The sequence below is a fragment of the Eptesicus fuscus genome, chromosome 7, assembly GCF_027574615.1.
Source record: "Eptesicus fuscus isolate TK198812 chromosome 7, DD_ASM_mEF_20220401, whole genome shotgun sequence".
NCBI classification, from domain to species: Eukaryota; Metazoa; Chordata; class Mammalia; order Chiroptera; family Vespertilionidae; genus Eptesicus; species Eptesicus fuscus.
In genome coordinates, this window is record NC_072479.1 from 15773417 (window position 1) to 15799834 (window position 26418).

Below are 26418 nucleotides of genomic sequence, written 5' to 3' on the forward strand. Positions count from 1 at the left end.
ACCATGAGACAACTACAACTAGCTATTTTTAGGTTCAGGGGAGTGGAAGAGCATGTATTCCTCTGTCTTACATTACTTAACCTTTAAAATTATCACTACAAAAATTCTCTTTTACAAATCTATTCAAATTAAACTTACATTTGATTCTAAATGAAATGTATTAATCAGTACAATCAGAGATATTCTAAACCTAAGCCAGGATTTTACTTGTTTAAAATTATTGAGCCTTAGGCAACTACTTCAATTGCACTATCTGAAAATTCACTTTTGAGATGACTATAAATCTTCCTGGAAATATTAGGATGCAGTCCCTCAAGAATGACTAAAATACTAGGCATACGCATGTGATTAACCCACAAATGAAAGAAAGTGAAACGTGATTCACCTCGGACATTAGCCTGGATGGCAATGAAAGAGGGCCAGGGGAAGGAGGGCATGTTTTTCTAGCATCATTGGTACTCCACACAAGGCAAAATAGCCTTCAGCTAAGAATTCCAGCACATCACACAGACAGATTCCACCTCTACAAAGCCCCTACAAGAAGCTTGCCAAGGAACATTACCCATCTTCTCCCCTAATCCCAACACAGATAGGCAAATCAGCACCCCCACTACCAAATTGTGCATCATAAAAGCTTCTCCCTAGAAAGGGACCACAATTGCAGTTCTGAAAGCCATGAGGCAAGCGCAGACTGCACAGAAAATGAACCTGCCAGGCTACTCTCTGAAATCAGGCCAGAAAATGAATGCATGGTATGTTCAACTAGTTCCAGCACCAACTCAACCAGTACTCAAGCTAATAGTTCTTCCAATGAGGTTTCTTACTCCTAGAATCTATCCTATCTAATAAAAGAGAAACATGCAAATTGACCGTACCTCTGCTACGCCCACTAGCCAATCAGAGCGAGTATGCAAATTAACCCAACAAAGATGGTGGTGGCCATGGAGCTGGAGCCAGGAGGCTTGGGTTGCCCCAGATGATGGAGGAAGCCAAGCTTCCTGCCCGCCCTGGCTGGCCCTGGCCTCTGCTCAAGGTTACAAAGTTTCAATTATAGAAGATAAATAAATCCCAGATACCTGCTTCCAGCCGGCCCAGGCCTCCACTCAAGGAGGCACTGAAAAAAAAAAAAAAAAAAAAAAGGAGGGGCTGGGAGCTTGGGTCACCGGGGTGGGGTGGCCAGTCTGCAAACAGCCATCAGCCCCTCACCCAGTCTGGCCAGTGGGGACCCCCACCCTGAAGAGGCTGTGGCCAGCCTGAAAACGGCCTCAGCTCCTCACCCAGGCTGGCCAGGCACCCCAGCGGGACCCCCCCACCATGAAGGGGCTGTGGCCAGCCTGAAAACGGCCCTCAGCCCCTCACCCAGGCCGGCCAGGCACCCCAGCAGGGACCCCCACCCTGAAGGGGGTGTGGCCAGCTTGAAAACAGCCCTCAGCCCCTAACCCAGGCTGGCCATGCCCCCCCCAGCGGGGACCCTCACCCCATGGGGGCGTGGCCGGCCTGCAAACCACCACAGGCCCCTTGCCCAGGCCGCCCCACGCCCCAAGGGAACCCCCACCCTGATCCAGGACACGCTTCAAGGCAAACCAGCCCGCCCCCACCTGTGCACCAGGCCTCTATCTATACTAATAAAAGGGTAATATGCTAATTAGATGGGGAGACCTTCCAGGAGACCTTCTGTATGTTCTTCTGGACAAAGCCATGGTGGCGGGGCTGAGGTAGAGGCGGTTAGAGGACAAGAGGGGAGGGCAGTTGTGGGTTATCATGCCAGGATGGGACGGCAGTTGTGGGTGATCAGGCTGGTGGGGGGTGGGGCCATTGGGGATAAGCAGACCAGTAGGGGGGCCAGTCGGGGACGAGCAGGCCATCAGTGGGGGTCAGTTGGAGGTGATCAGGACAGCGGGGGGGGGCAGTTTGCAGTGAGCAGGCCAGCAGGGGGGCAGTTGGGGGTGAGCAGGCTGGCAGGGGAGGCAGTTGGGGACAAGCACATTGGCACGGGGGGCATTTGGGGGTGAGCAGGCCGGCGGCAGGGGGCAGTTGGGGGCAAGCAAGTCGGTAGGCAGAATGGTCAGGGGCAATCAGGCAGGCAGGCAGGCAGGTGAGCGGTTAGGAGCCAGCAGTCCCAGATTGCGAGAGGGATGTCTGACTGCCGGTTTAGGCCCGATCCCTGTAAACCCGCAGTAGGACATCCTTCGAGGGGTCCCAGATTGGAGAGGGTGCAGGCCAGGCTGAGGAACACCCCCCCCATGCACAAATTTCATGCACCAGGCCACTTATATATATATATATAAAAGCCTAAGCAACCGGCTGACCATTCGACTGGCCGACCAGTAGCTATAACATTCACTGACCACCATGGAGCAGACGCTCAACGCAGGAGCTGTTGAGCTGCAGTGACTTAGCAGCTGCAGTTCTCCAGGGTACGTCATCCAAGAACCACCCTCTCACAATCCGGCATGCCTCAGGGGATGTCGGAGAGCCGGTTTCAGCCCAATCCCCGCAGGTCAGGCCAAGGGACCCCACCGGTGCACAAATCCATGCACCAGGCCTCTAGTGTATAATAATTAAGTAAATAAAGTCCTTATCATCTTACTGGTCTGTACTTCCCCAGCCCTAGGTCTTCCATCATTAACCAACCAATCCCACTAAGCCTACTGAAATCCTGTTCCTCATTAAATTTCCATTTCCTCAACTTTTTTCAACTCCCAATTCCAAGAAAACATGGCTTTCCCAAAGAATATAACTTCCCGGAACTCTCTCTAGCACCACAAAGGAGCAGGGGAAATATGTGGGCATCCTAGTTTCTCAAAGCTGTTACCCTTTATATAAAGCTCATATTTAAAGCTCCTTTTCACTCTACCTTCCTCACTGCAGCCATCCAGGGACTTCCCAGTCACCCCTGCCTTTTTTCTTTTAATTCTCTCTCAAAGATATGTTTTTATTGATTTTATTTTCTATTTTTTATTTCTTAAATCATCACCTGAGGATATTTTTCCATTGGTTTTTAGAGAGAGTGGAAGGGTAAGAGGAGGGCAAGAGAGAGAAAGAAACATCAATGTGATAGAGACACATCAATTGGTTGCCTCCCACACACATCCCAACCAGAACCACGACCAGTGATCGAGCCTGCAACTGCCTGCAACCGAGGTACATGCCCTTGTCTAGAATTGAACCCAAGATCCTTCAGTGGCAGGCTGATGCTCTAACCACTGAACTAAAATGGCTTGGGCTATTTTTAGTTTAGAGAGAGAGGATGGGAGAGAGAAAGGGAAACGTCAATATGAGAGAGGAACATCAATCAATTGCCTCCCATACACACCCTGACTGGAAATCAAACCCACAACACCTTTTTGGTGTGCAGGACAATGCTCCAACCAGCTGAGCAACCCAGCCAGGGCCACTCTTGCTCATTTTAAGAAGCCTTTGGCACCTGACTTTGGCACCAGTCTTCCCTTCAAATGCCTCTTTCCACCATCCTAGGATTTCGATGTCTGAATTCTTTGATGTCCTGGATTCCAATGAACTCATCCTCTAGTCCATTTTAGCTATCCACTTTATAAGGACTACACTCTGGACCATCCCTACCCAGGACTGTATTCCCAGGCCTGTCACATCATGACTCTCATTATCTGCTGTTCTTCAACCTCACAGAGATCTCCACTTCCCTAACTTTTACATTTTCTCCCAACCTGGCAGTCCATTCTAAATTCTCTTCCTTCCCATCCAGGCTACATTCCTGGACTGATCATCCAAATTACTCTTTCACCATCACTCACAATTCATTTGGACACCAATAATTTTGCTATATCTCTCCAGCAAAACTCTAACCCTAGAGCCACACAGTAATTCTTCCCTGTTCCTCCACTGCTATAGGAAAAAGAAGAAAAAAAATAGAGAAAAGGAGATGAAAAAGCATGAGAGCGATGAGTGGTAGAGAGGAAAAAGATCAAAGGAAGAAGGCAGGAGAAGGGAGGAGGAAAGGGGTAAGAGGAAGAAGAAAAAGAAGGGGGGAGGAAGGAGAAGGAGAACAATTACATCACCTTGAAGATGATTGTTGGGCTCTTTTTCTATCAATTATCTTTCTTTCCCATTTTCCCCAGACTATTCTAGATCTTTATAATTCTACCTCATGCCACACTCTCAGCAACTTAACTATTTCAGTTGTGATTTCAGTATAATGTTCAACTGACCCCACTGAGTCACCAGAATCTCAGAATCTCCTGTCTCTTAGCAGAATGGCTAAAGATTAACAGAACTTAAAATAGATTCACTACCAATTAATACCATCACACTTCCCCAGTTTGTCAAGATGTAAATAAAATAATTTTGTGCATGTAGGTACATCTGTGCGTTTTAGTCTTAGGTTTTAAGAGGGATCAGGAAATAACATGTATGAATAAACCTGTGGGAAATGTGAACATTCAATTAAACCTTTCTAAAGGTTCTTTACAAGATTATATTCAGGACCACTAATTGTCTAACAATAAAGAATCCAGAATCTACTAATTTGGAATTGGTAAATCGTTTCCCCATTGAGAATAAAGATGTACACAATATAAACAAAGTTTTAAGAGGAAATCATACAAATTAAGAGAACACTTCTTATAACTGTATTTGAGAAGCATCTATTTATAGAAACCTATTAATATACCAAAAACTAAATACTGTTATCATACCAACAAATATTATATGAAGGTCCATAATGCAAAATAGTGTCAAACATTTATTTATAGATATCTACACTAATAAAAGAGTAACATGCTAATTGACCATACCATTGTGACGCCCACCAGCCAATCAGGAGTGAGTATGCAAATTAACCCAGCAAAGATGGCAGGTTAATTTGCATACACAAACGTAGAGTGGCCAGGGGCGGGGTGGGACGCTTGTGTTGTGGCCATGGCGACGATGCAGGCATTCCGCACCACCCCAGCCACTCCAGGCCTTTGGGCAGTGTGGGAAGGAAGAAAGACAGCTCTGGGCCAGAGCAGAAAGGTGGTTCCGGCCAGAGCGAAGGAGATGCCGGCAGCCAGGGGAAGGAAGGCCCATTTTTTGCACAAATTTTCGTGCATCGGACCTCTAGTGTAAATATATATATATATATACACACACACACACACATATATATATCTACATATATGTATGTATATATATATGTGTGTGTGTGTGTGTACATATGTGTGTGTATATATATATACACACACCGTACATAAATATATATATATACACACACACCGTATGTAAATATATATATACATATATGTGTACATATATGTGTATGTGTGTGTGTGTGTATATATGTGTATGTATATATATATGTGTGTGTACACACACACACACACACACACACCGTATTTTCTGGCGTATAAGACGACTTTTTAACCCAGGAAAATCTTCTCAAAAGTCGGGGGTCTTATACGCCAGAAAATATGGTGCTGGAGCTGAGAGTACCATATTTTCCAGCGTATAAGACCCCCAACTTTTGAGAAGATTTTCCTGAGTTAAAAAGTCAACTTATATGCCGGAAAATACGGTGTGTGTGTGTGTGTGTGTGTGTGTGTGTGTGTGTGTGTGTATGTACATATATACACATACATACATACATACACACACACACACACACACACACACACACACACACATCTACACTGATAAAAGATAAATATGCAAATTGACCGTACTGCCATGATGCCCATCGGCCAATTGAGGGTGAATATGCAAATTAACCCAATAAAGATGGCATGTTAATTTGCATATGCAGGTGCAGAACGGCAAGTCAGGGCGGGACGCCTGCTATGAGGGAGAGGGTGGGGGGCGGAAGGAGCTACAGGAGTGGCGCTCCGGACGGGAGCAAAGACTTGCAGGCTCCCGGGCGGTTGGGAACGAGGACTTGCCGGCTCCTAGGCAGCCAGGAGTGAAGCCAGGGGAAGGAAGGCCTATTCTTACACGAATCTTCGTGCAATGGGCCTCTAAAATATATATATAAATGATTTCAGAGAGGAAGAAAGGGAGAGATAGAAACATCAATGATGAGAGAGAATCATCCATGAGATGCCTCCTGCACGCTCCCTTCTGGGGATCAAGCCTGCAACCTGGGCATGTGCCCTGACTGGGAATAGAACCATGACCTCCTGGTTCATGGGTCAATGCTCAGCCACTGAGCCACACCAGCCAGTGTCAAGCTTTTTAAGAGATATGAAGAAGTTAGAGAAAGAGAGAGAATTACCCTATCTGTAGAAACCTTTTAGCTTTATTATAAAAGAACATGTTAATCCTAAATAACCCGATATAATAAAAGGCTAATATGCAAATAGACCGAACAGCGGAACAACTGAACAACCAACCAAACAACCGGTCGCCATGATGTGCGCTGACCACCAGGGGATGCATGTGGAACATGGTGGGCATCAGCAGCAGACGGCAGAGCACGGAACATGGTGGGCATTGGCCGCGGCAGGATGGTGGAGCAGGTGAGTGGGGGCACCAGATCAAGGCGGGGCGCTGGTCACTGTCACCGGGGTGAACCTCTGGTGGTTACTGATAATTCTTTGCTCCCATGCGCTGCAGTCCCAGCCGGCGCTTGCACCCGCAGCCAGCGCCCAGTGCCAGCCCCAATCGCTTGGGGCCGTCAGTGGGTACAAGCAGCGACCACCGGCCCTGATCACCCTTCAGGGCTTCTCCACCTCCCCCTGCTCCTGAGGGGTGATCAGGGCCAGCAGCTGCCTCTCACACACGCTGCTGGCAACAACCCCACTTGCACCCACTGCCAGCAAAGGTCCCACTCGCACCTGCTGCCGGCACGATCGCTTGGCACCATCAGCGGGTGCGAGTGGTGGTTGTCAGCCCCGATCGCCCCTGAGGGCTTCTCCACCTCCCCGTGCTCCTAAGGGGCGATCGGGACAGCAGCCGCCACTCGCACCTGCTGACGATGCCAGCCCTGCTTGCATCCATCTACTGCTGGCGCCAGCCCCAATCACTCCGTGCCGTCAGTGGGTGCAAACAGATCCAGCGCCATCAGCGCATGGGAGCAGTGGTGGGAGCAGGGCTGCCAGCAGACAGGGGGCTGGGGGTCACAGTGGGAGAGGCCTGGGGGGGGCGCAGAGGATGGGCCAACACCCACCCCTGTGCCCACCACAGCCTCACGGCCCACAGTTCAAGGTGCATGAATTTGTGTACTGGGCCCCTAGTCTTACCTTATAATAGACAAATATGCAAATTGACCGCACCTTCGCTACGCCCAAGCCACGCCCACCAACCAAGCCACGCCCATCAACCACGCCCACCAGGAAACCGTTGCAGGGACGTTGGGGTGCGGCGGAGCCCTAGGCCGGGAAAGCCGCCCGAGGCTTTCCCGGCCTTGGGCGCCAGTGGGGTGCCTGCGCCGATCGCAGGAGCCGACCTGGGGGTCGGCTCCTGCGATTGGGTCGCAGGGACGCTGGGTGCGGCCGAGCCCAAGGGGTGCCTGCGCCGATTGCAGGAGACCACTGGGGGTCGGCTCCTGCGATCGGGTCGCAGGGACGCTGGGTGCAGCCGAGCCCAAGGCCGGGAAAGCCGCCCGAGGCTTTCCCGGCCTTGGGCGCCAGCGGGGTGCCTGCGCCGATCGCAGGAGACCACTGGGGGTCGGCTCCTGCGATCGGGTAGCAGGGACGCTGGGTGCAGCCGAGCCCAAGGCCACCGCCCAGGGCCAAGCCCGGACCCTGAAAGAAGGCAGAAGGCGGTGGCCCCAGCCAAGGCCTGGGTCCCCGGTGCCGGCAGAAAACTGGTGCAGGCAGCCAGGTGAATGAAGGTCTATTGCACTAATCTTCGTGCAAATGGGCTACTAGTAAAAATAATAATAGCAGCAGCAGCTTACAGTGACTGAATGTTTACTACGTGCCAGTTCCTCTTCAAAGTGTTTCACTCTTTTAACTAATTAAACCTCAAAATAACCTACAGGATGGGTACTATTTCTATTACCATCTATACTAATAAAAGGATAATATGCTAATTAGCCCAGGTGGACCAGACATCTTTCGGACTTCCGACTTCCTTCCGGACAGTTAGGGGGCGACCAGGCCAGCAGGGGGGCAGTTAGGGGGTGACCAGGCCAGCAGGGGGGCAGTTAGGGGGTGACTGGGCCAGCAGGAGGGCCAGTTAGGGGGTGACCAGGCCAGCAGGGGACCAGTTAGGGGGCAATCAGGCCGGCAAGCAGAAGCAGTTAGGGGCGATCAGGCAGGCAGGTAGAGGCTATTAGGGGCGATCAGGCAGGCCGGCAGGGGGGGCAGTTAGGTGGTGACCAGGCCAGCAGGGGGGCAGTTAAGGGGCAACCGGGCCAGTAGGGGGGCAGTTAGGGGGCGACCAGGCCAGCAGGGGGGCAGTTAGGGGGTGACTGGGCCAGCAGGGGGGCCAGTTAGGGGTGACCAGGCCAGCAGGGGACCAGTTAGGGGGCAACCAGGCCGGCAGGGGACCAGTTAGAGAATGAATAGGCCGGCAAGCAGAGGCAGTTAGGGGCGATCAGGCAGGCAGGCAGGTGAGCAGTTAGGAGCCAGTGGTCCTGGATTGCGAGAGGGATGTCCAACTGCCGGATTAGGCCCCATGCAGGATGGGATCTAAACCAGCAGTCAGACATCCCCCAAGGGGTCCTGGATTGGAGAGGGACAACCCCCCCCCCCCCCCCGTGCACAAATTTCTTGCACCGGGCCTCTAGTTTATTAATAAAGAAATTGAGGTGTAGAGAGGTTCTGTAACTTGCTCTGTGTCACATAGTCAAGTAAAGCCTGATTTTGAATCCAGGGAATTTATCTCTGAAAGCAAGCTCTTCATCACCAACTGTCATACCATACAGCCTAAAGATTTCGACCTACTCATTAAATTAAAGCAGAGGTTTTCAAAGAATGGCCATGAAACCTTGAGGATGTCCCCTAAACCCTTTCAGTAAGTCTGCATAGTCAAAGCTTTTTCTTAATAATACTATCACTTTATTTGCCTTTTCTACTGTGTTAACATTTTTAATCAAGATATAAAAGCAATGGTGGGCAAAATCGCAAGTGCCTTAAGACAAAGGGCAGTAGCACCAAACCACAGTTAGTCATTGTATTCTTCAGTGTCAGGCACTCACAGAAAAAAAAAAAAAGAAAAAACATTTTTAAAGCCTGCTTAACTTAATGTCTTGTTACTTTATTACTTTTAATAAATCTCAAGCTTTGAGCACACATCATTTTAATATTCTGTGTGATAAAATGGGAAGGAACTAGGCAGGCACTTCGGCTGTAAGAAGTATGGTGACTGTCCCCAGGAACAGTACTTGTGTGCTTCTTTGAATTGCAAGCTGAATTAGCAACTTTTTTTCATAGAAAACTGTTTTTATTAAAAAGAACAACAGATAAACTATGGTTATTCAGACTTGATATTTAGCAGACAATTTCTAAATATGAAGCAAATGAACCTGTTGTTTTAAGAGTATAAAGGAGTCCTGAGATCAAAGGTTTGAGAATAACTGAAAGAAATTCTGGACAACCCTTTCAATCCAATTTGAGTTATGTGCTACAACTAAAAGGAACTGAGACTAAAGTTCTTTTAAAGTGTCATTTTCATTAAGTCTCATTATTTCTTTTCAATTTACAAAATGAGTAAAATATTATTACACTAGAGGCCTGGTGCACAAAAATTCATGCACTGGGGGGCGGGGGGTGTTCCTCAGCCCAGCCTGTGGCCTCTTGCAGCCCGGGAACCCTCAGGAGATGTCCACCTGCCAGCTTAGGCCTGCTGCCCGGGGAATCGGACATCCTTAGCCCTGCCAAGGCAGGAGAGTCTCCTGCCACTGCCACCGCCACCACCGCTGCGCTCCCAGCCATTAGGCTGGCTTGTGGCTGAGCAGAACTCCCCCTGTGTGAGTGCACTGACCACCTGGGGGCAGCTCCTGTGTTGAGTGTCTGCCCCCTGGTGGTCAGTGCACGTCATAGTGACTGGTCGTTCCCAGTCATTCCACCGTTAGGGTCAATTTGCATATTACCCTTTTATTATATAGGACTAGAGGCCTGGCGCATGAAATTCGTGCATGGGGGTGGGGGGTGTCCCTCAGCCCAGCCTGCACCCACTCCAATCTGGGACCCCTCAAGGGATGTCCGACTGCCCTTTCATAATCCAGGACTGCTGGCTCCCAATTGCTCACCTGCCTGCCTGCCTGATTGCCCTAACCGCTTCTGCCTGCCAGCCTGATCACCCCCTAACCACTCCCCTGCCAGCCTGATTGATGCCTAACTGCTCCCCTGCCGGCCCAATTGCCCCAACCTGCTCTCCCCTGCCGGCCTGGTCACCCCTAACTGCCCACCCTTGCCAGCCTGGTTGCCACTAACTGCCCTCCCCTGCAGGCCTGGTCCCCCCAACTGCCCTCCCCTGCAGGCCTGGGTCCCTCCCAACTGCCCTCCCCTGCAGGCCTGATTGCCCACAACTGCCCTCCCCTGCAGGCCTGATTGCCCACAACTTCCCTCCCCTGCCAGCCATCTTGTGTGTTGGAGTGACGGTCAATTTGCATATTACCTCTTTATTATATAGGCTGCTGCTTTCTAAAACTCACACATAACAGTGTTGGATCACTTATATGTGTAAAATAACTCATAAGATTATTAGATTCTTACTTACCTTCATTTCAATAACAGTTTGCAGAGCTTTTGTCTTGGCAGAATCAGGGGCATTCTCAAATCTCCGATGCATCTCCTATACAAGAGAAACAAAAAAAGAGTAAGTGTCCTCTTTTTCACTCTCATTTTTAAAAAGGAGTAGGGGAGAAGGAGTAACTTTGTGCAAAAGGTGGTCCTCCCAGCCTTGTAAGATACCCTGATCCTTCTCTACTTCCTGACCTTTCTCTGTGAAACAGGTAACCCACACACTGTATCCAGGCTAAAAAAGCATAGGAGGGTTCCAATCTCTGAACACCTAGTTATTTAAAATTAGTCACACAGACCCCAGCTACTACAACCTCTGAAACTACAACATATCCCCAGGCTGATGTGTCAATCTTCCATATGACTCCAAGACATAATCAGAACTCCAAACGATTCAAAAAGGGGATGAGAAATATTCCCTTTTTAAAAGGAGAAATAAAAGCAGTCACAATCAGTCTACATTGCACAAGCACTAGTGTTGACAACATGCTTTCCATAGCATCCACCCCCAGAGTAGCAACCACCTGGCTACCAATAATGAAAGTCTCTCTCCAGTGGGGCTACAAATAGAAAAAGATAAGACTGCTGAACAAGTTTCATAAGTAGTTCATGTTTAGAAAATGTCAGAAAAACATGACTACTTTTTAATCTAAATTTTAGTGAGTTCAGGTTCTGGAAGGAAGGAGGTGATGGTAGTAATATCACAATTAGGGTCTCCAAGGATCACCCTGAAGTTACCAGAACACCTCAGAATGTTTTCTTGTCATATTTTGTGAATGTCTCTGAGTTTGGCAGTACTTCCAAAGTATTCTGGGACAGACTTTAGTGACCCCCAAAGAATATCCAGATACTTTCCAACTGAGAGTGTTTAACCATAATAAAAAGAAATGTATACTTTAATTATACCTTTCACCTAATTTATTCATTCTTGCCTGACCAGGAAGAATGGTTTGAGAGAAATAGAAAATAGAAATGCAAACTTCATTGAGCTATCTATTCCTGAAAGAGTAGTCCTAATTAAATGACAAAAGTTCTAAATTATAAACAGTCAACTGTTTAAACACCAGTAATTTCTGAACATCCACACTCCCCATTTGGCTGCTAATAATGGCAAAACCACTATTAACACACACTACCCTTTCTGCTACCTCTCTCCCTAACTCCAGGAGTCTTAAATATTCAACTAGTTATCCCACTTGTATGTTTAACAACTACCTCAAACGCTACATACCCAAGATTAAACTCTTGGTGGTACCCCCAAAACCTGCTCCATCCTACCAGTTACTCAGGTAAAAAAACCAATGAATCTTCTTAATGCCTTCTTTTTTCTTTCAAGCCACAGCCAATCAGGAAATCCAGTTAACTCTATCTTCAAAACATATCCAAAATCCAAGCACTTCTTGACATCTCCACTGCTACTACTTGGAGTGAGCCACTAACAAAAATATACCTTTTAATCCCATAACCATCAGGCTCCCCACTCTTTATCTCGCTTCCCTACAGTCATTCTCAACAGAGCACTCAGAGCATCCCTTTTAAACATCTTGTTACTCCTTTGCTCAAAACACTGTCATGCCTCCCCATCTGACTCAAAGTAGAGCCACAGTCCTTTCCGACCCCACCTCTTACCATTCCCCTCAGTTATTATGCTTTAGCCATACTCATACTCTACCTTACTATCCCTCAAACATGCTAGGCATTCTCCAGTTACATCACATGTTCTTGTTGCCTAAACTCTTTCCTGTCCTTCAGGTCTTGGCTCAAATATCTCTTCTATGTTTTTAGGTTTATTAGTTGTGATAATCGCATTATGGTTATGCAAGATGATGGCCATAAGTTTTATAGATGCGTACTAAAGTCTACAGAGGTAAATTACATCCTGTTAGGAATTTGCTTTAAAATCATTGGTGAAGAATAAAAGAAAAAGAAAGAAAAAAAAAAAGGAAGCAAGTGTAGCAAAATTTTGGTAACTGGAATATCTGAATGATAAGCATATTGAGATTCATTATACTATTCTCACTACTTTTATATTTGAAATCTCCCATAAAAAAATTAATGTTTAGCCGTAACCAGTTTGGCTCAGTGGATAGAGCGTCAGCCTGTGGACTGAGGGTCCCAGGTTCGATTCCGGTCAAGGGCATGTACCTTGGTTGCAGGCACATCCCCAGTAGGGGGTGTGCAGGAGGCAGGTGATCGATGTTTCTCTCTCATCGATATTTCTAACTCTCTATCCCTCTCATTTCCTCTCTGTAAAAAAATCAATAAAATATATCTTTAAAGAAAATTAATGTTTAATGTTCTCAGTGTAACCTACCCTATATTAAAAATTTTAAACTAACAGAAGAACCCACATGTCCTTTCCCCTTTACCTTACTCAACTTTTCCTTTTTCCTATAGCACTTATCCTCTCTATCACATTATGTAATGTGTTTACTTGTTATGTGTTTATTATCTATTTCCCTCTATAAGAATGTAAGCTCCCCAAGGGCCAGGATCCCTGATTCATTCACTGATGAATCCAGAGTGCCTACAACAGTAGCTGGTACACTGATAAGTGCATAACAGCTATTTAAACAATCAATATCAAATGAATGAATAACAAATGGCTACTAAACTTTCAAGAATTAGGTAAAGAGGAATCTTTTAGCCCCTTCCTACTCCTGTGCTGAATTATGTGCACTTCCTCTTATTTCTCACTAGAGGCCCAGTGTACGAAATTCGTGCACGGAGGAGGGTTGTCCCTCAGCCCAGCCTGTACCCTCGCCAATATGGGACCCCTCAAGGGATGTCCGACTGCCCTCTCACAATCCAGGACTGCTGGCTCCCAACTGCTTGCCTGCCTGCCTGCCTTCCTGATTGCCCCTAACCACTTCTGCCTGCCAGCCTGATCACCCCCTAACCACTCTGCTGCCAGCCTGTTTGCCCCCAACTTCCCTCCTCTGCAGGCCTGGTCACCCCTAACTGCCCTCTCCTGCAGTGTTGATCACCTCCAACTGCCCTCCCTTGCAGGCTTGGTCCCTCTCAACTGCCCTCCCTTGCAGGCCGGGTGCCTCCCAACTGCCCTCTCCTGCTGGCCATCTTGTGGTGGCCATCTTGTGTCCACATGGGGGCAAGATCTTTGACCACATGGGGGCAGCTATATTGTGTGTTGCAGTGATGATCAATCTGCATAGTACTCTTTTATTAGATAGGATAGAGGCCTGGTACAGGGGTGGGGGCCAGCTGGTTTGCCCTGAAGGGTGTCCCTGATCAGGGTGGGGTTCCCTTGGGGTGTGGGGCGGCCTGAGCGAGGGACCTGTGGTGGTTTGCAGGCTGGCCATGCCCCCTGGCAACCCAAGCGGAGGCCCTGGTATCTGGAATTTATTTTCCTTCTACAATTGAAACTTTGTAGCCTGGAGCGGAGCGAAGCCTGGGACTCCCTCCGAGGCAGGCAGCCATTTGTGTTGGGGTTATAATTGAAACTTTGTTGCCTTAAGCGGGTGGGCCCGGCCAGGGTGTGCGGAAAGCTTTGCTTCCCCTGTTGCCGGCAGCAACCCTGGCCTGCTCTCTCAAGCTCCATTCTGCCGCCATTTGTTTGAATTTGTTTACCTTTGCCAAAACCGGTTTGGCTCAGTGGATAGAGCGTCGGTCTGCGGACTGAAAGGTCCTAGGTTCGATTCCGGTCAAGGGCATGTACATTGGTTGCGGGCACATCCCCAGTAGGGGGTGTGCAGGAGGCAGCTGGTCGATGTTTCTCTCTCATCGATGTTTCTAGCTCTCTATCCCTCTCCCTTCCTCTCTGTAAAAAAATCAATAAAAATAAAATAAAATTGAATTTGTTTACCTTCTATAATTGAAACTTTGTAGCTTGAGTGAAGGCTTAGGCCTGGCCAGGGAAGGCGGAAAGCTTGGCTTCCTCTGTTACCTAGGAAACCTTGCTCTCTGTGGCTGTAGCCATCTTGGTTTGGGTTAATTTGCATGCTCGCTCTGATTGGATGGTGGGCGTGGCTTTTGGGCATGGTTTGTGGGTGTGTCGGAGGTATGGTCAATTTGCATATTTGTCTATTATTAGATAGGATACCACATACTACATAGCTGCCCTTTAACACTTACTACATTATATTTGAAACTAGAGGCCTGGTGCACGAAATTCATGCTGGGGTAGGGTCCCTAGGCCTGGCTGACAATCAGGACTGATCTGTGGGGTGACTGGTGGGGCGATCGAGTGGGGGAAGAGAGGGGTGCTGGCACCCACCTTGGTGGTGACCGGCCGGGCTTAACTCCTTGGAGTGCACTAGGCATCAAACCTTAGTCCTCTTCTCCAATTTACTAATTCCTTTGGTGTTCTCATCCAGTCTCATAACTTTCAACATAATCCACCTAATAATAACTCCCAAATTTTATCTCCTGCTGAAATTCACATTTATATATATACCATTGCCTCCTTAGCATCTTCATGTGTATATCTAATAGATACCACACTGTTAATATGTCCAATACTGACCTTCAAATTTTTCCCCTTTAAACTTGCTTCATCTATCCCAGCACGATTAATGGTATGTGTCCACCCAGTTGTTTAGGCCAAAAACTTAGAGGAGTCGTCTTTTTCTTACACCTACATCCAAGCTATCAGGAAATCCGGTTGTTCCTGTTTTCAAAATGTCTCCAGAAACTAATTGCATCTTATTATCTCCACTGCCATAATGATCTGAGCCACCAGTACCTACTACTTGGATTATAGCAACAGTTTCTCCTGAAGGTGACTTCTCTGTTCACAATAGGGCAGCTAGAGTGTTCTTTTTAAAACAGAAGTCAGGGCTGATGAATATTCTATTGATCTGTCCCCCAAGACCTCCCCTAAACGCCCAGCCTTTAAAACCCTGAAAATGAAAGTCCCAGCAGGCTCTCCTTCCAGGGAGCACGCCTGAGCCATTTCCTTCCCCCTCTCTCCCACTCCCCCTGCGCACAAATCCCCAAACCTCTAAGGGACCCCATGAGACTTGCAAGCAGGGGAACAATGGGCAGTGGCAGTTAACCCGGGCTAACCCCCTGAACCTGTCTCCAAGGCGTCTTTTCCCCCCTTTTCTCTGGCTTCCCAGTGAGCTAGAGCAGCCCAGCCTAGGCTCTCCTGTTGCTTCTTCTATGCCCTTCCTTGTCTCACTGCCTAAAGCAGTGGTCGGCAAACTCATTAGTCAACAGAGCCAAGTATCAACAGTACAACGATTGAAATTTCTTTGAGAGCCAAATTTTTTCAACTTAAACTTCTTCTAACACCACTTCTTCAAAATAGACTCGCCCAGGCCGTGGTATTTTGTGGAAGAGCCATACTCAAGGGGCCAAAGAGCCGCATGTGGCTCGCGAGCCGCAGTCTGCCGACCACGGGACTAAAGTATGTTTTTGCTGCAGCCAATAAATTCTTACTTGCTTAAATAAATAAACAGAAGTCAAACATACTTGACACCATCCAAAGCCCCTCATTTCACTCAGTAAAAGTGACAGCCCTTAGGCTGGCCCAGAAGACCTTATGTGATCTGGCCTCATTACTTGCCCGGCTTCATCTCTTACTAATTACTCCCCCTTGGTCTCCAGACATACTAGCCTCCTTGCTTTTCCTCAATACATCAGCCCTGCTCCTTCCTTAAGGCTTTTGCATTCATATAGATTTGTTTTTGGTGTGTAGGCTGATGCTCTAAACATTGAGCCAGTGGTTAGGGCTCTGTCCTCATCTTCCTAGAACTCTCAGAGGCATTCAAAGCAGTGGCTCACTCCCTCCAATATACATGTTTCCTCTTAATTATTATGACACCACAGTCTTCTTTTTCTATCATTCCAGTTGTCCCTTATGTTTATTTTGTATGTTTTTGCTTCTAAATTAGACCCCCAAGTACTACAGTGACTGGGGGATCAGTCCTAAACCCTTTTCTCTTTTTCATCTAAACTTTCTAATCTACATTGCTTAAAATTCAATTGAAATACTCGTGAATTTCTAGGCCTGCCTTCTGCTCTGATTTCAAGACTCACATATCCAACTGCTCATTTGCTATTTCTCCTTAGATGTCTAACAGGGAACTCAAACTTATTTTATTAAGTAAAATTTTAAAAACCTCTTGATATTCTCTTTAATCTGATGAGAGATGTCTTCCCCATCTGGTTACATATGGCACTGCCCTACTAGTAGCGCAAGCCAAACACCATGTCTCCTTTCATGCCTCCCAGATCTTCATTTCCCACAAGCAATTAAACAGCACATCCTGTTCTATGTTCAAAATATTTTCTAAATTTATCTGTTTCACTCCATTTCCAGCCTAGTTTAAGCGTAGATAACTATAATGTTATAGTTATCTAGAAAACTAAACTAGTTATTTAGAAAACTAAACTAGTTAGTTTTCTTCCAATTCCTCTGTCCATTTTCAAGAGAGCACTGAGGTAATCTTGATAAAGCATCAACAAATCATGACACTAGTCTGCTTTAAATGCTTCAATGAGTTTCCTATTTATTTCTCACTCCCTTCAAAAGCAACACGGTATGACCATAATAGATAGAAAACTGGTCCTCCTGTCAAACTATTTTAAAATTAGACAAAATGATTAAAATAAATGTTTTCAGAAATTGAAAAACAAGTATTATAGGACTCTGATCCTTAAGGGAAAAGAAACAAACAAGGTGATGGCCCAGACTTGCTATCCAGTATGTGATGCAAGGAGGGGAAACCCAAACAGAAAACAGCAGACTTGCAGAGCTCAAAAGACAGATCAATGTGTAAGACTCCTAAAGATTGTGGAAATGTGCAGAGCAGAGTAACATGGAGAAGGAAGCTAGCCAGAAGGGCAGAGTATCTGACAGGGGTCCCCTTGAGTCTTTGGCCAAAAAGTGTGCATGCACAGGGCAAGACTCCACAATGTCAGACAAAGAACAACTACTGAGGACAAAACAACTACCACAGAGCTATGATTTAAGCAACTACCTGAACTCACATGGGGCTGGGAAAAATTTAAGTTCCAAAGTGAAGAGAACATCAGAGGCATTTAGTAGAGATACTGGAAAGACCAAGTCTTAGGGATACAGCTCATCTAGCTCTAGAGGGAAGACTATCTAGACTAGCCCTAACAGTGTTTAAAAGCAAGTCATAAAAGGATCAAGTTAATTCAAAATTACATTAAATCTTGCAAGACAAAACATTTCATTAAGGAAGACAGTAAAATCCAGAATACATTAATCCAGGACAAACTCTGAACACATTAGTTCAGGCCACAATAATCTCTCACCTGCATTAAAACAAACAACTCATCAGCTTTCTCCCAGCCTCCAGTTTGTCCACATTTAATCAATTCTCCACACTGTAAGCAAGGTGATTAACTGAGTACACAGGAGATATTTAGCAATATTTGTTCAATAAATGAGCATAAAACTTTAAAATGTATAAAAAATAAAATGAACCCTGCTATCTATAAATAATCTTTATTAATAAAATCCTGTAACCTATACTTTGCATTTTTACTTGATATTTCTCTACCCATTTGAAAATATTAAAACTGCATTTCTTTGTAATACCTCATAATTCAGATACTGAGCTAATTTAACTGACCACTTTCCCAGTCTCTAATTCCAAACTGGTAAATTTTTAAATGCTTTCAGGTGAAACTCTTATAATTTCATTTTAAACCTTAGTTAGCATATAAGCAAAACAAAGAAAACAGAACTTCATTTGAATTTTAAAAATATCCTCCTATGCTAAGAAACTAGGATGCATTTAGAACCATTTAGGCATAAAGCTTTCCTATTTAAAACCTTTCACTCATAACAAATTTCTATTGAGAGGCCTGCACATTAAAGATCATTATGAACACATCTTGCAGTCAGTGAGCTGATAACATCCCCTGTTCCCAATGAGCACATCAAGCCTCTGACTCATGCACTGTTAATAATAGGACAAGATTCTGAAAATAGAAATGAATGTGAGAAGTAGAATATGTTATTTGCTCACTTCATTTAGCTCCTTTTGACCTGAAAATTTTCATTCAAAAAATTTTAAAGTACAGGTGAAATTATCTGGCACTTGTCACACTGTCAACTGAGGCTGACAGTAGAAAATGTATTCATTTCCTTTCATTCACTTACTAAACAATAATAAGTAGAGTTAGAAAACAAACATTAGAAACAAAATTTCATACTTCTTTAGTAGTTTCTTTTTCAAAAAATAAGTCAACTTTTAATCATACAACTAAGAGAAAGGAATATTTGTAACTGACAAGTACTACTTATGTCTGAAATTTCTTGTCTTTAAGTTTCAGGTATCAGCCTCCAAACCCCTTGGTTCAAGGTAGAAGCTCCACCTGGCTTTTGAAGTCCTTTATAGATTCAATCCTCTACACAAGTTCTAGGTTTACTATACTCACAACAAAAAGACAGAAATAAAGGGAAGTGTAAATAGAAAGAATCCTCACTTTTTTTTCTCTATCTTAACTCAGCCAATGTCAGACAGCATTGTACTTTAACCTTTTATCATCTCTAGTAATGGCATTAATCTGAGAAAATGTATTATCTGTCAAAATGGAAATGAGGAACAAATGACAAAAAGAAGGGAGGTGAAAGAATCTAGATAAATAAGATTCTCATTTTCCAACATCACTACAAAAAAGCTAACTAATTAGGGACTCCTTTTCTTTTTAATTCTTCCTACTCTTTGTTATTTCTAGTTTTTTCTCTATATATCTCTATTAATTTTTCCCCTCCCCTCTCCTCTGCTTATACCTTACAACTGCCTATGATACAGACAGGCTTCCCTCAAATATGCTAGTTGGATTCAGTATTTCAAGCCAAGAACCTAATCAAATATTAGGACTTTTAACCTCAAACATTTCTGCAAAGCCTAACATGATTAACAGTTGTCTACCAAGGTTTGTTGATTGAAATATTATAGAGACAAAAACTAGCATGAATGTAATAATGTCTTAAAACAATTCTGTACTTTAGTCATCGCAACAATATCTACATTTTAAAAAATAGGAGCTGTCTATGGCCATACCACCCTGAACACACCTGATCTCATCTGATCTCAAAAAAACACACAAAGGAAGCACATGTAGGTCTGAAATATATTATTTATTTGGCCTATTGACAATACTTGATATGCACATAAATTGCAGATCCAAAAATTCCATAGGACCTTAGATAATGTTCTGGCAATAGAGCTAGAACCAAAATTTGGGTCTCAAACTTTGGTGTATAACAAAATCATTTGTAAAGCTTGCTAAAACTCATATGCATAAGCCCCAAGCACTAATCAAGTCTTGCCTGTAAGTCAATATTTGTCCAATAGAGGTCCCCACTCTTCTATCAATCAAAGGAAAGGTATTACAATAAACAACATAAAATCTAATATTAAGTAGTCACATAATGTAATTTCGGTACAAAGAGAATATACAATGCTTAATTTAAGTTTTATTTTTCTTGTTTGGCTTTTATTTAGCACATTAACCTGTTAGCTACAGAATCATGTTTATAAACAAAATGACAAACTAATCACTAATGTTACTTGGTATAAATGCCATTTTAATGTTGCCGTATTTCATCATATCTAAGATGCCATTGAATTTAAGACATATCATTGTTTTATGAGCTGTAAAGAAAAGGAGGAAATGCCTCCAAATAAATCATGACACATTTCCTTATTATTCAGAATTTTTATTTTATAATGATTTGCAATTGTTCTTTTTTACTTATTTAACCACAGAGTTTAATCATGTATCATTCTGAACTATTTTTATTACTTTCTCCATACCAATAATTTTTTTTGTTTCAATGTTGATTCACAGTGCAATATTCTGAATACATACTGAACAACAAATTAAAGTCAACAATAAATACCAAAGCTCACACCATCAACTAACATGATAACAAAATAAACAACTATGCCCTAGCTGGTTTGGCTCAGTGGATAGAGCGTCAGTCTATAGACTGAAGGGTCTGGGGTTCAATTCCGGTCAAGGGCACATGTTCAGGTTTGGGGCTCAATCCCCAGAAGGGAGCGTGCAGGAGGCAGTTGATCAATGATTCTCTCTCATCATTGATGTTTCTATCTCTCTCTCCCTCCCTTCCTCTCTGAATTCAATAAAAATATTTTTTAACATTTCTTCCAACGTTTAAAAAAAAAACAGCTATGACTATGCTTGTGAATGCACAGGCAAACAAATCTAGCAGGACTGCTGCCTTGCTGACAAAGAATGTAAAATGCCATCAAGAGTCAGACAATTTCACAATTGTTAAAATGGGAAAACTTGTGAGTCTTAGAAGTGCTGGGCTTAAGAAACCAACCTTCAAGGATCACATTGAAACTGGGGCCACGGGGGCTTCCCTGAGAACGCAGAACTGCCAAGAGCCTGGGCACTGCGGCGTGCTGTGCGGCTCTGGGGAGCCACTCAGCCTTCCGAGCCGTTCCCCCGCTGGGAGACTGAGGCAGGAAAAGCACCTGCCAGCATCCGGAAGACCTCGAGGACGAATGGATTGCGCCTGCCGAGCACTTTGTGGTCCTCAGAATATGAATATCGTACACGGTGTTGTGCTATTTTTCAGACTCCTTGGAAAATGCAAGGGGAACTGGACAAGGAAACCTTGAATTCGCATCACATCTTCCTGGTAAAGCGCTCAAATAATCTGTGAGACGACAATGCCTCCTACAGAATGGGGCGGAAGGCCCATCCTCCCTGTCTGAGAAAAGGAGCCCCGCCTCCAGAGGTGAAAAAAAGTCAGAGTGAAAATCGTGCACTGCGGGGTGCCTCTCAGTGGGGCTGCCTCTGTCCCGGCCATCACATGATGGAGGCCCCTTTAATAAATAAATGAGAATGACCTTCTGCAGGTTACGTTCAGCAAATCACACGCTGTAATTACACATACAGATATCAGGAAAGATCTCAGCTGACAACCAGGTCCATCTCTGGCTGCAGGGCAGCTACCCCCACACACCTTTGCTACAGCCCTTGGACTTGGCCAACGCATGATTGGCCTTCTCTCTAGGGAACCGATGCCCATTATTATTTACTAGAGGCCCGGTGCATGAAATTCATGCTCAGGTGGAGGGGTCCCCTCAGCCCAGCCTGCACCCTCTCCAATCCAATACCCCTCGGGGGATGTCCAACTGCCTAAACATGAAATGAAACCGGCAGTCAAGACATCCCTCTCGCAATCCAGGACCGCTGGCTCCTAACTGCTCAACTGCCTGCCTGCCTGATCGCCCCTAACCCCTCTGCCTGCCGGCCTGGTCACCCCTCACTGCCCCCCTCTCCCAGCCTGGTCACCCCTCACGGCCCCCCCTACTGTCCTGGTCACCCCACGCAGCCTGCTGTTCAGTCGTTTGGTCGTCCCTCGCTAACCCCCCTGCCGGCCTTGTCGCCCCAGGCAGCCTGTTGTTCGGACGTTACTGTGAGGGCGTCCTGACCAATTTGCATATTACCCTTTTATTAATATAGATTGATGATAGCCATTATGACAGGTATGAAGTGATATATCATTGTGGCTTTAATTTGCATTCCTCTGATGATTAATGACATTAAGCATCTTTTCATGTCTGTTGGCCATTAGTATGTCTTCTTTGGAAAAGTGTCTATTCAGGTCTCTTTGCCAATTTTTAATTAACTTATTTGTTTGATTAGTGTTAAGTTTTCTAAGTTCTTTATAAATTTGGGGTATTAACTCCTTGGTTTGATGTAGTCCCACTTGTTTATTTTTTCTTTTGTTTCCCTTGTCAAAACAAATATATCAGAAAAAAATGTTGCTAAGAGAAATATCTAACATTTTATTGCCTATGTTTTCTTCTAAGATTTTTATGGTTTCAAGTCTAACATTTAACACTTTAATCCATTTTGAGCTTATTCTTGTGTATGGTGTAACAAGGTGGTCTAGTTTCTTTTTTTTTTTTTTTTTTTTTTTGCACATATCTATACCATTTATTGCATAGACTCTTTATCCCGTTGTATGTTTTTACTTCCTTTGTCAATTAATTGACTATAAATGTGTGGGTTTATTTCTGGGCTCTCTATTATGTTCTACTCATCTATATGCCTGTTTTTATGCTAGTTCCATGTTCTTTTATTACCACTGGTCTTAAAGTACAGTTTTATAATCAGGGAGTGTGATTCCTCCAATTGTGTTCTTTCCGAAGATTGCTGTGGCTATTAGAGGTTTTTTTGCTTCCATATAAAATTATAAAACATTCATTCTAGGTCTGAGATATATGCCATTGGTTTCTTGGTGGGAATTGTGTTGAACATACAGATAGATTTGAGTAGTATGGACCTTTTAATTTTGTTAATTCTTCCAATCCATGAACACAGTATATGCTTCCACTTACTTGTTGTATTTTCCTCAATTGCTTTCTTTAATGTCTTATAATTTTCTGAGTACAGGTCTTTTACATCCTTGGTTAAACTTATTCCTAGGTATTTTATTCTTTTTAAAAATATATATTTTACTGATTTTTTTACACAGAGGAAGGGAGAGGGATAGAGAGTTAGAAACATCGATGAGAGAGAACCATCGATCAGCCGCCTCCAGCACACCCCCTACTGGGGATGTGCCCGCAACCAAGGTACATGCCCTTGACTGGAACCGAACCTGGGACCCTTCAGTCCTGAGGCCAACGCTCTATCCACTGAGCCAAACTGGTCAGGGCAGGTATTTTATTCTTTTTGAAGCAACTGTGAATGTGAACAGGCTTGTCTTCTTAGTTTTCCTTTCTGATAGTTCATTATTGGTGTATAAAAATGCAACTGATTTCTGGATATTTACTTTGTATCCTACTACTTTACTGAATTCATTTATCAATTCTAGCAGTTTTTTTATGGAATCTTTCGGGTTCTCTATATATAAAATCATGTCATCTGCAAATAATGAATTTCATTTCTTAACTGATTGCTTTGGCTAGGACTTCTAGTACTTTGTTGGATAAAAGTGGTGAAAGCAGACACTTCCAACTTGTTCCAGATCTTATGGAAAATGCTTGTAGTTTTTGCTTGTTGAGCATGATGTCAGCTGTGGGTTGTCATATATGGCCTTTATTACATTGAGATATGTTCCCTTTATTTCCACTTTGCTGAGAGTTTTTATCAAAAATGGGTGCTGGATTTTATCAAATGCTTTTCTGCATCTATTGGTATGATCATGTGATCTTTATCCTTCATTTTGTTTGTGTTTTCTATCTTATTTGTTGATCTGTGGGTATTGTACCAACATTGTATCCCTGGAATAAATCCCATTGGATCATGGTGTATGATCCTTATAATGAATTGCTGGATTAGGTTTGCTAATATTTTATTGAAGATTTTAGTATGTAAGTTCATCAGGGATATTGGCCTATAATTTTCTTTATAGTGTCTTTATCTGGTCTTGGGATTAGGATAATGCTGGCTCCTAAAAATGAGCCTGGGATTCTTCCTTCCTCTTGAATTTTATGGAATAGTTTGAGAAGGATAGTTGTTTAGATCTTCTTTGAATGTTTGATAAAATTCACCTGTGAAGCCATCCAGTCCAGAACTTTTGTTTGTTGGTAGTATTTTTATTACTGCTTCAATTTCACTAGTTATAATCTGTCTATTCAGACTCTCTGATTCTTCTGGATTCAGTTTTGAAAGATTCCAAATTTTCAGGAATTTATTCATTTCTTCCAGATTGTCCAGTTTGTTGGCACATAGTCATTTGTAACATTTTCTCACAATCCTTTGTATTTCTTTGGTGTCAGTTGTATTTCTCTTTCATTTCTGATTTTATTTATTTGGCTCCTCTCTCTTTTTTTCCTTAATAAACATAATGAAAGGTTTGCACTCTTGTTCATCTTTTCAAAAAAACAGGTCTGGGTTTCATTGATATTTTGTCTTGCTTTTTTGGACTCCATTTCATTTATTTCTACTCTGATCTTTATTATTTCCTTCCTTCTACTCACTTTGGGCTTTGTTTGTTGTTCTTTGAAAGTTCCTTTAAAAGTAAAGTTACATTTTATTTGAGATTATTCTTGCTTCTCAAGGTAGGCTTGTAATGCTATGAATTTCCCTCTTAGGATTGATTTCACTGTGTCCCATAGATTTGGGGTTGTTGTGTTGTCATTTTCATTTGTTTCAGGGTATCTTTTGACTTCTTCCTCGTTTTAAACGGATTCATTGTTAAGTAATATGTTATTTACTCTTCATGTCTTTGTGTGATTTTTAGTGTGTGTGTGTGTGTGTGTGTGTGTGTGTGTGTGTGTTTAAAACTGGGGACTAGTTAGGGTTATGGGAAATATTAACCATGCGCTATTAACCATGATTTCCTTGTTCTGGTTAAAGAAAGGACATTCTAACTTGGCTGGAAGTTGTATGCCCCCGGGACCTGGGAGTCAACCTTGGAATGCGGTTTATTCTCATTCAAGACCTGCCTATTATCATGGAAAGATTAACAATCTTGTTGCCCAAATAATGGAGTTACACCCTAGCCTTTACAGTCTACTTTCCCATGTCTGTAATCCCTACTTCCCCATGTAATCCTTGTCCTACTCTATATAAGCAGCTGGTTTAGGAGGGGCTGCAGAGCAGATTTTTGTGGATGACCTGCTGCTCTCCCATACTGCCAGCAGTATTGGAATTAATGCTTATATATGATCCAACCCTGTCTCTGCTTAATTGGCTCAAGTAGTGACAGGCAGCACATGCTTGATATGATTTCAATCTTCTTAAACTTATTGAGGCTTGTTTTGTGTCCTAACATGGTCTATCCTACAAAATGTTCCATGTACACTTGAAAAGAATGTATATTCCATGCTTTAGGGTGAAACGCTCTGAAAATGTCATTCAAGGCCACCGTTCCCTTGTTGATTTTCTGCTGGGACATATATCCATTGGTGTAAATGAGGGGTTAAAGTCACCTACTATGACTCTATTACTATCTCTGTATGTCCATCAAGGGATATTTAAGTGCTCCTATGTTGGGTGCATAAAGGTTTACAAGGATTATATCCTCTTTTTAGATTGCTCTCTTTATCATTATGTAGTATCCTTCTTTGTCTCTCACTATATCCTTTGTTTCAAAGTCTATTTTTTCAGATAAAAGTATTGCTACCCCAGCATCATTTTTTCCTTTCTATTTGCATGAAATATCTTGCTCCATCCCTTTACTTTTGTGTGTATCTTTGTTTCTGAGGTGGGTCTCTTGTAGACTGCATATATATATATGGCCTATTTTTCTTGTCTGTTCCGCTACCCTATGTATTTTGATTAGAGCATTTAAGCGATTTGATTGATAGGTATGTTTTTATTGCCATTTTATCCTTTTAAACTATATACCTTCGTTTTGTTTTGCTTTTTTCTTCTTCTCCTTCTTCAAGCAGGCCCATTAACATTTCTTATAATACTGGTTTGGTGTAATAAACTCCTTTATTTCTCTTGTCTTGAAAGTTCTTTATTTCTCCTTAATTTTAAATGATAGCCTTGCTGAGTAAAAAGTAGTCTTAGTTTCGGGTCCTTGCTTTTCATCACTTTGAATATTTCATGGCAACCCCTTCTGGCCTGAAATGATTTTGTTGAGAAATTAACTGATAGTCTTATGGGAGCTCCCTTGTAGGTAACTATCTTTCTCTTTTTGTTTTTAAGATTCTCTATTTGTATTTAAACTTTGCCATTTTAATTATCATGTGTCTTGATGTGGGCTTCTGTGGGTTCATTTTGTTTGGAACTCTCTACGCTTCCTGGATTTCCATGTCTTTTTCCTTCACCAGGTTAAGGAAATTTCTGCTATTATTTCTTCAAATAGGTTCTTGATCTCTTCTTCTTTCTCTCT

At 43.7% G+C, this 26418-nt stretch overlaps 1 protein-coding gene across 1 annotated transcript in view; it reads right to left on the bottom strand.

The window, feature by feature from the left end:
* The window catches only part of ERC1 (ELKS/RAB6-interacting/CAST family member 1), a 534404-nt gene that overhangs the window by 408748 nt on the left and 99238 nt on the right, over nt 1-26418 (bottom strand). Inside the window, exon 4 of the mRNA XM_054718763.1 lies at nt 10618-10692. Within this exon, the coding sequence (XP_054574738.1) occupies nt 10618-10692 (75 nt within the window). The remainder of the gene's footprint in view (nt 1-10617; nt 10693-26418) is intronic.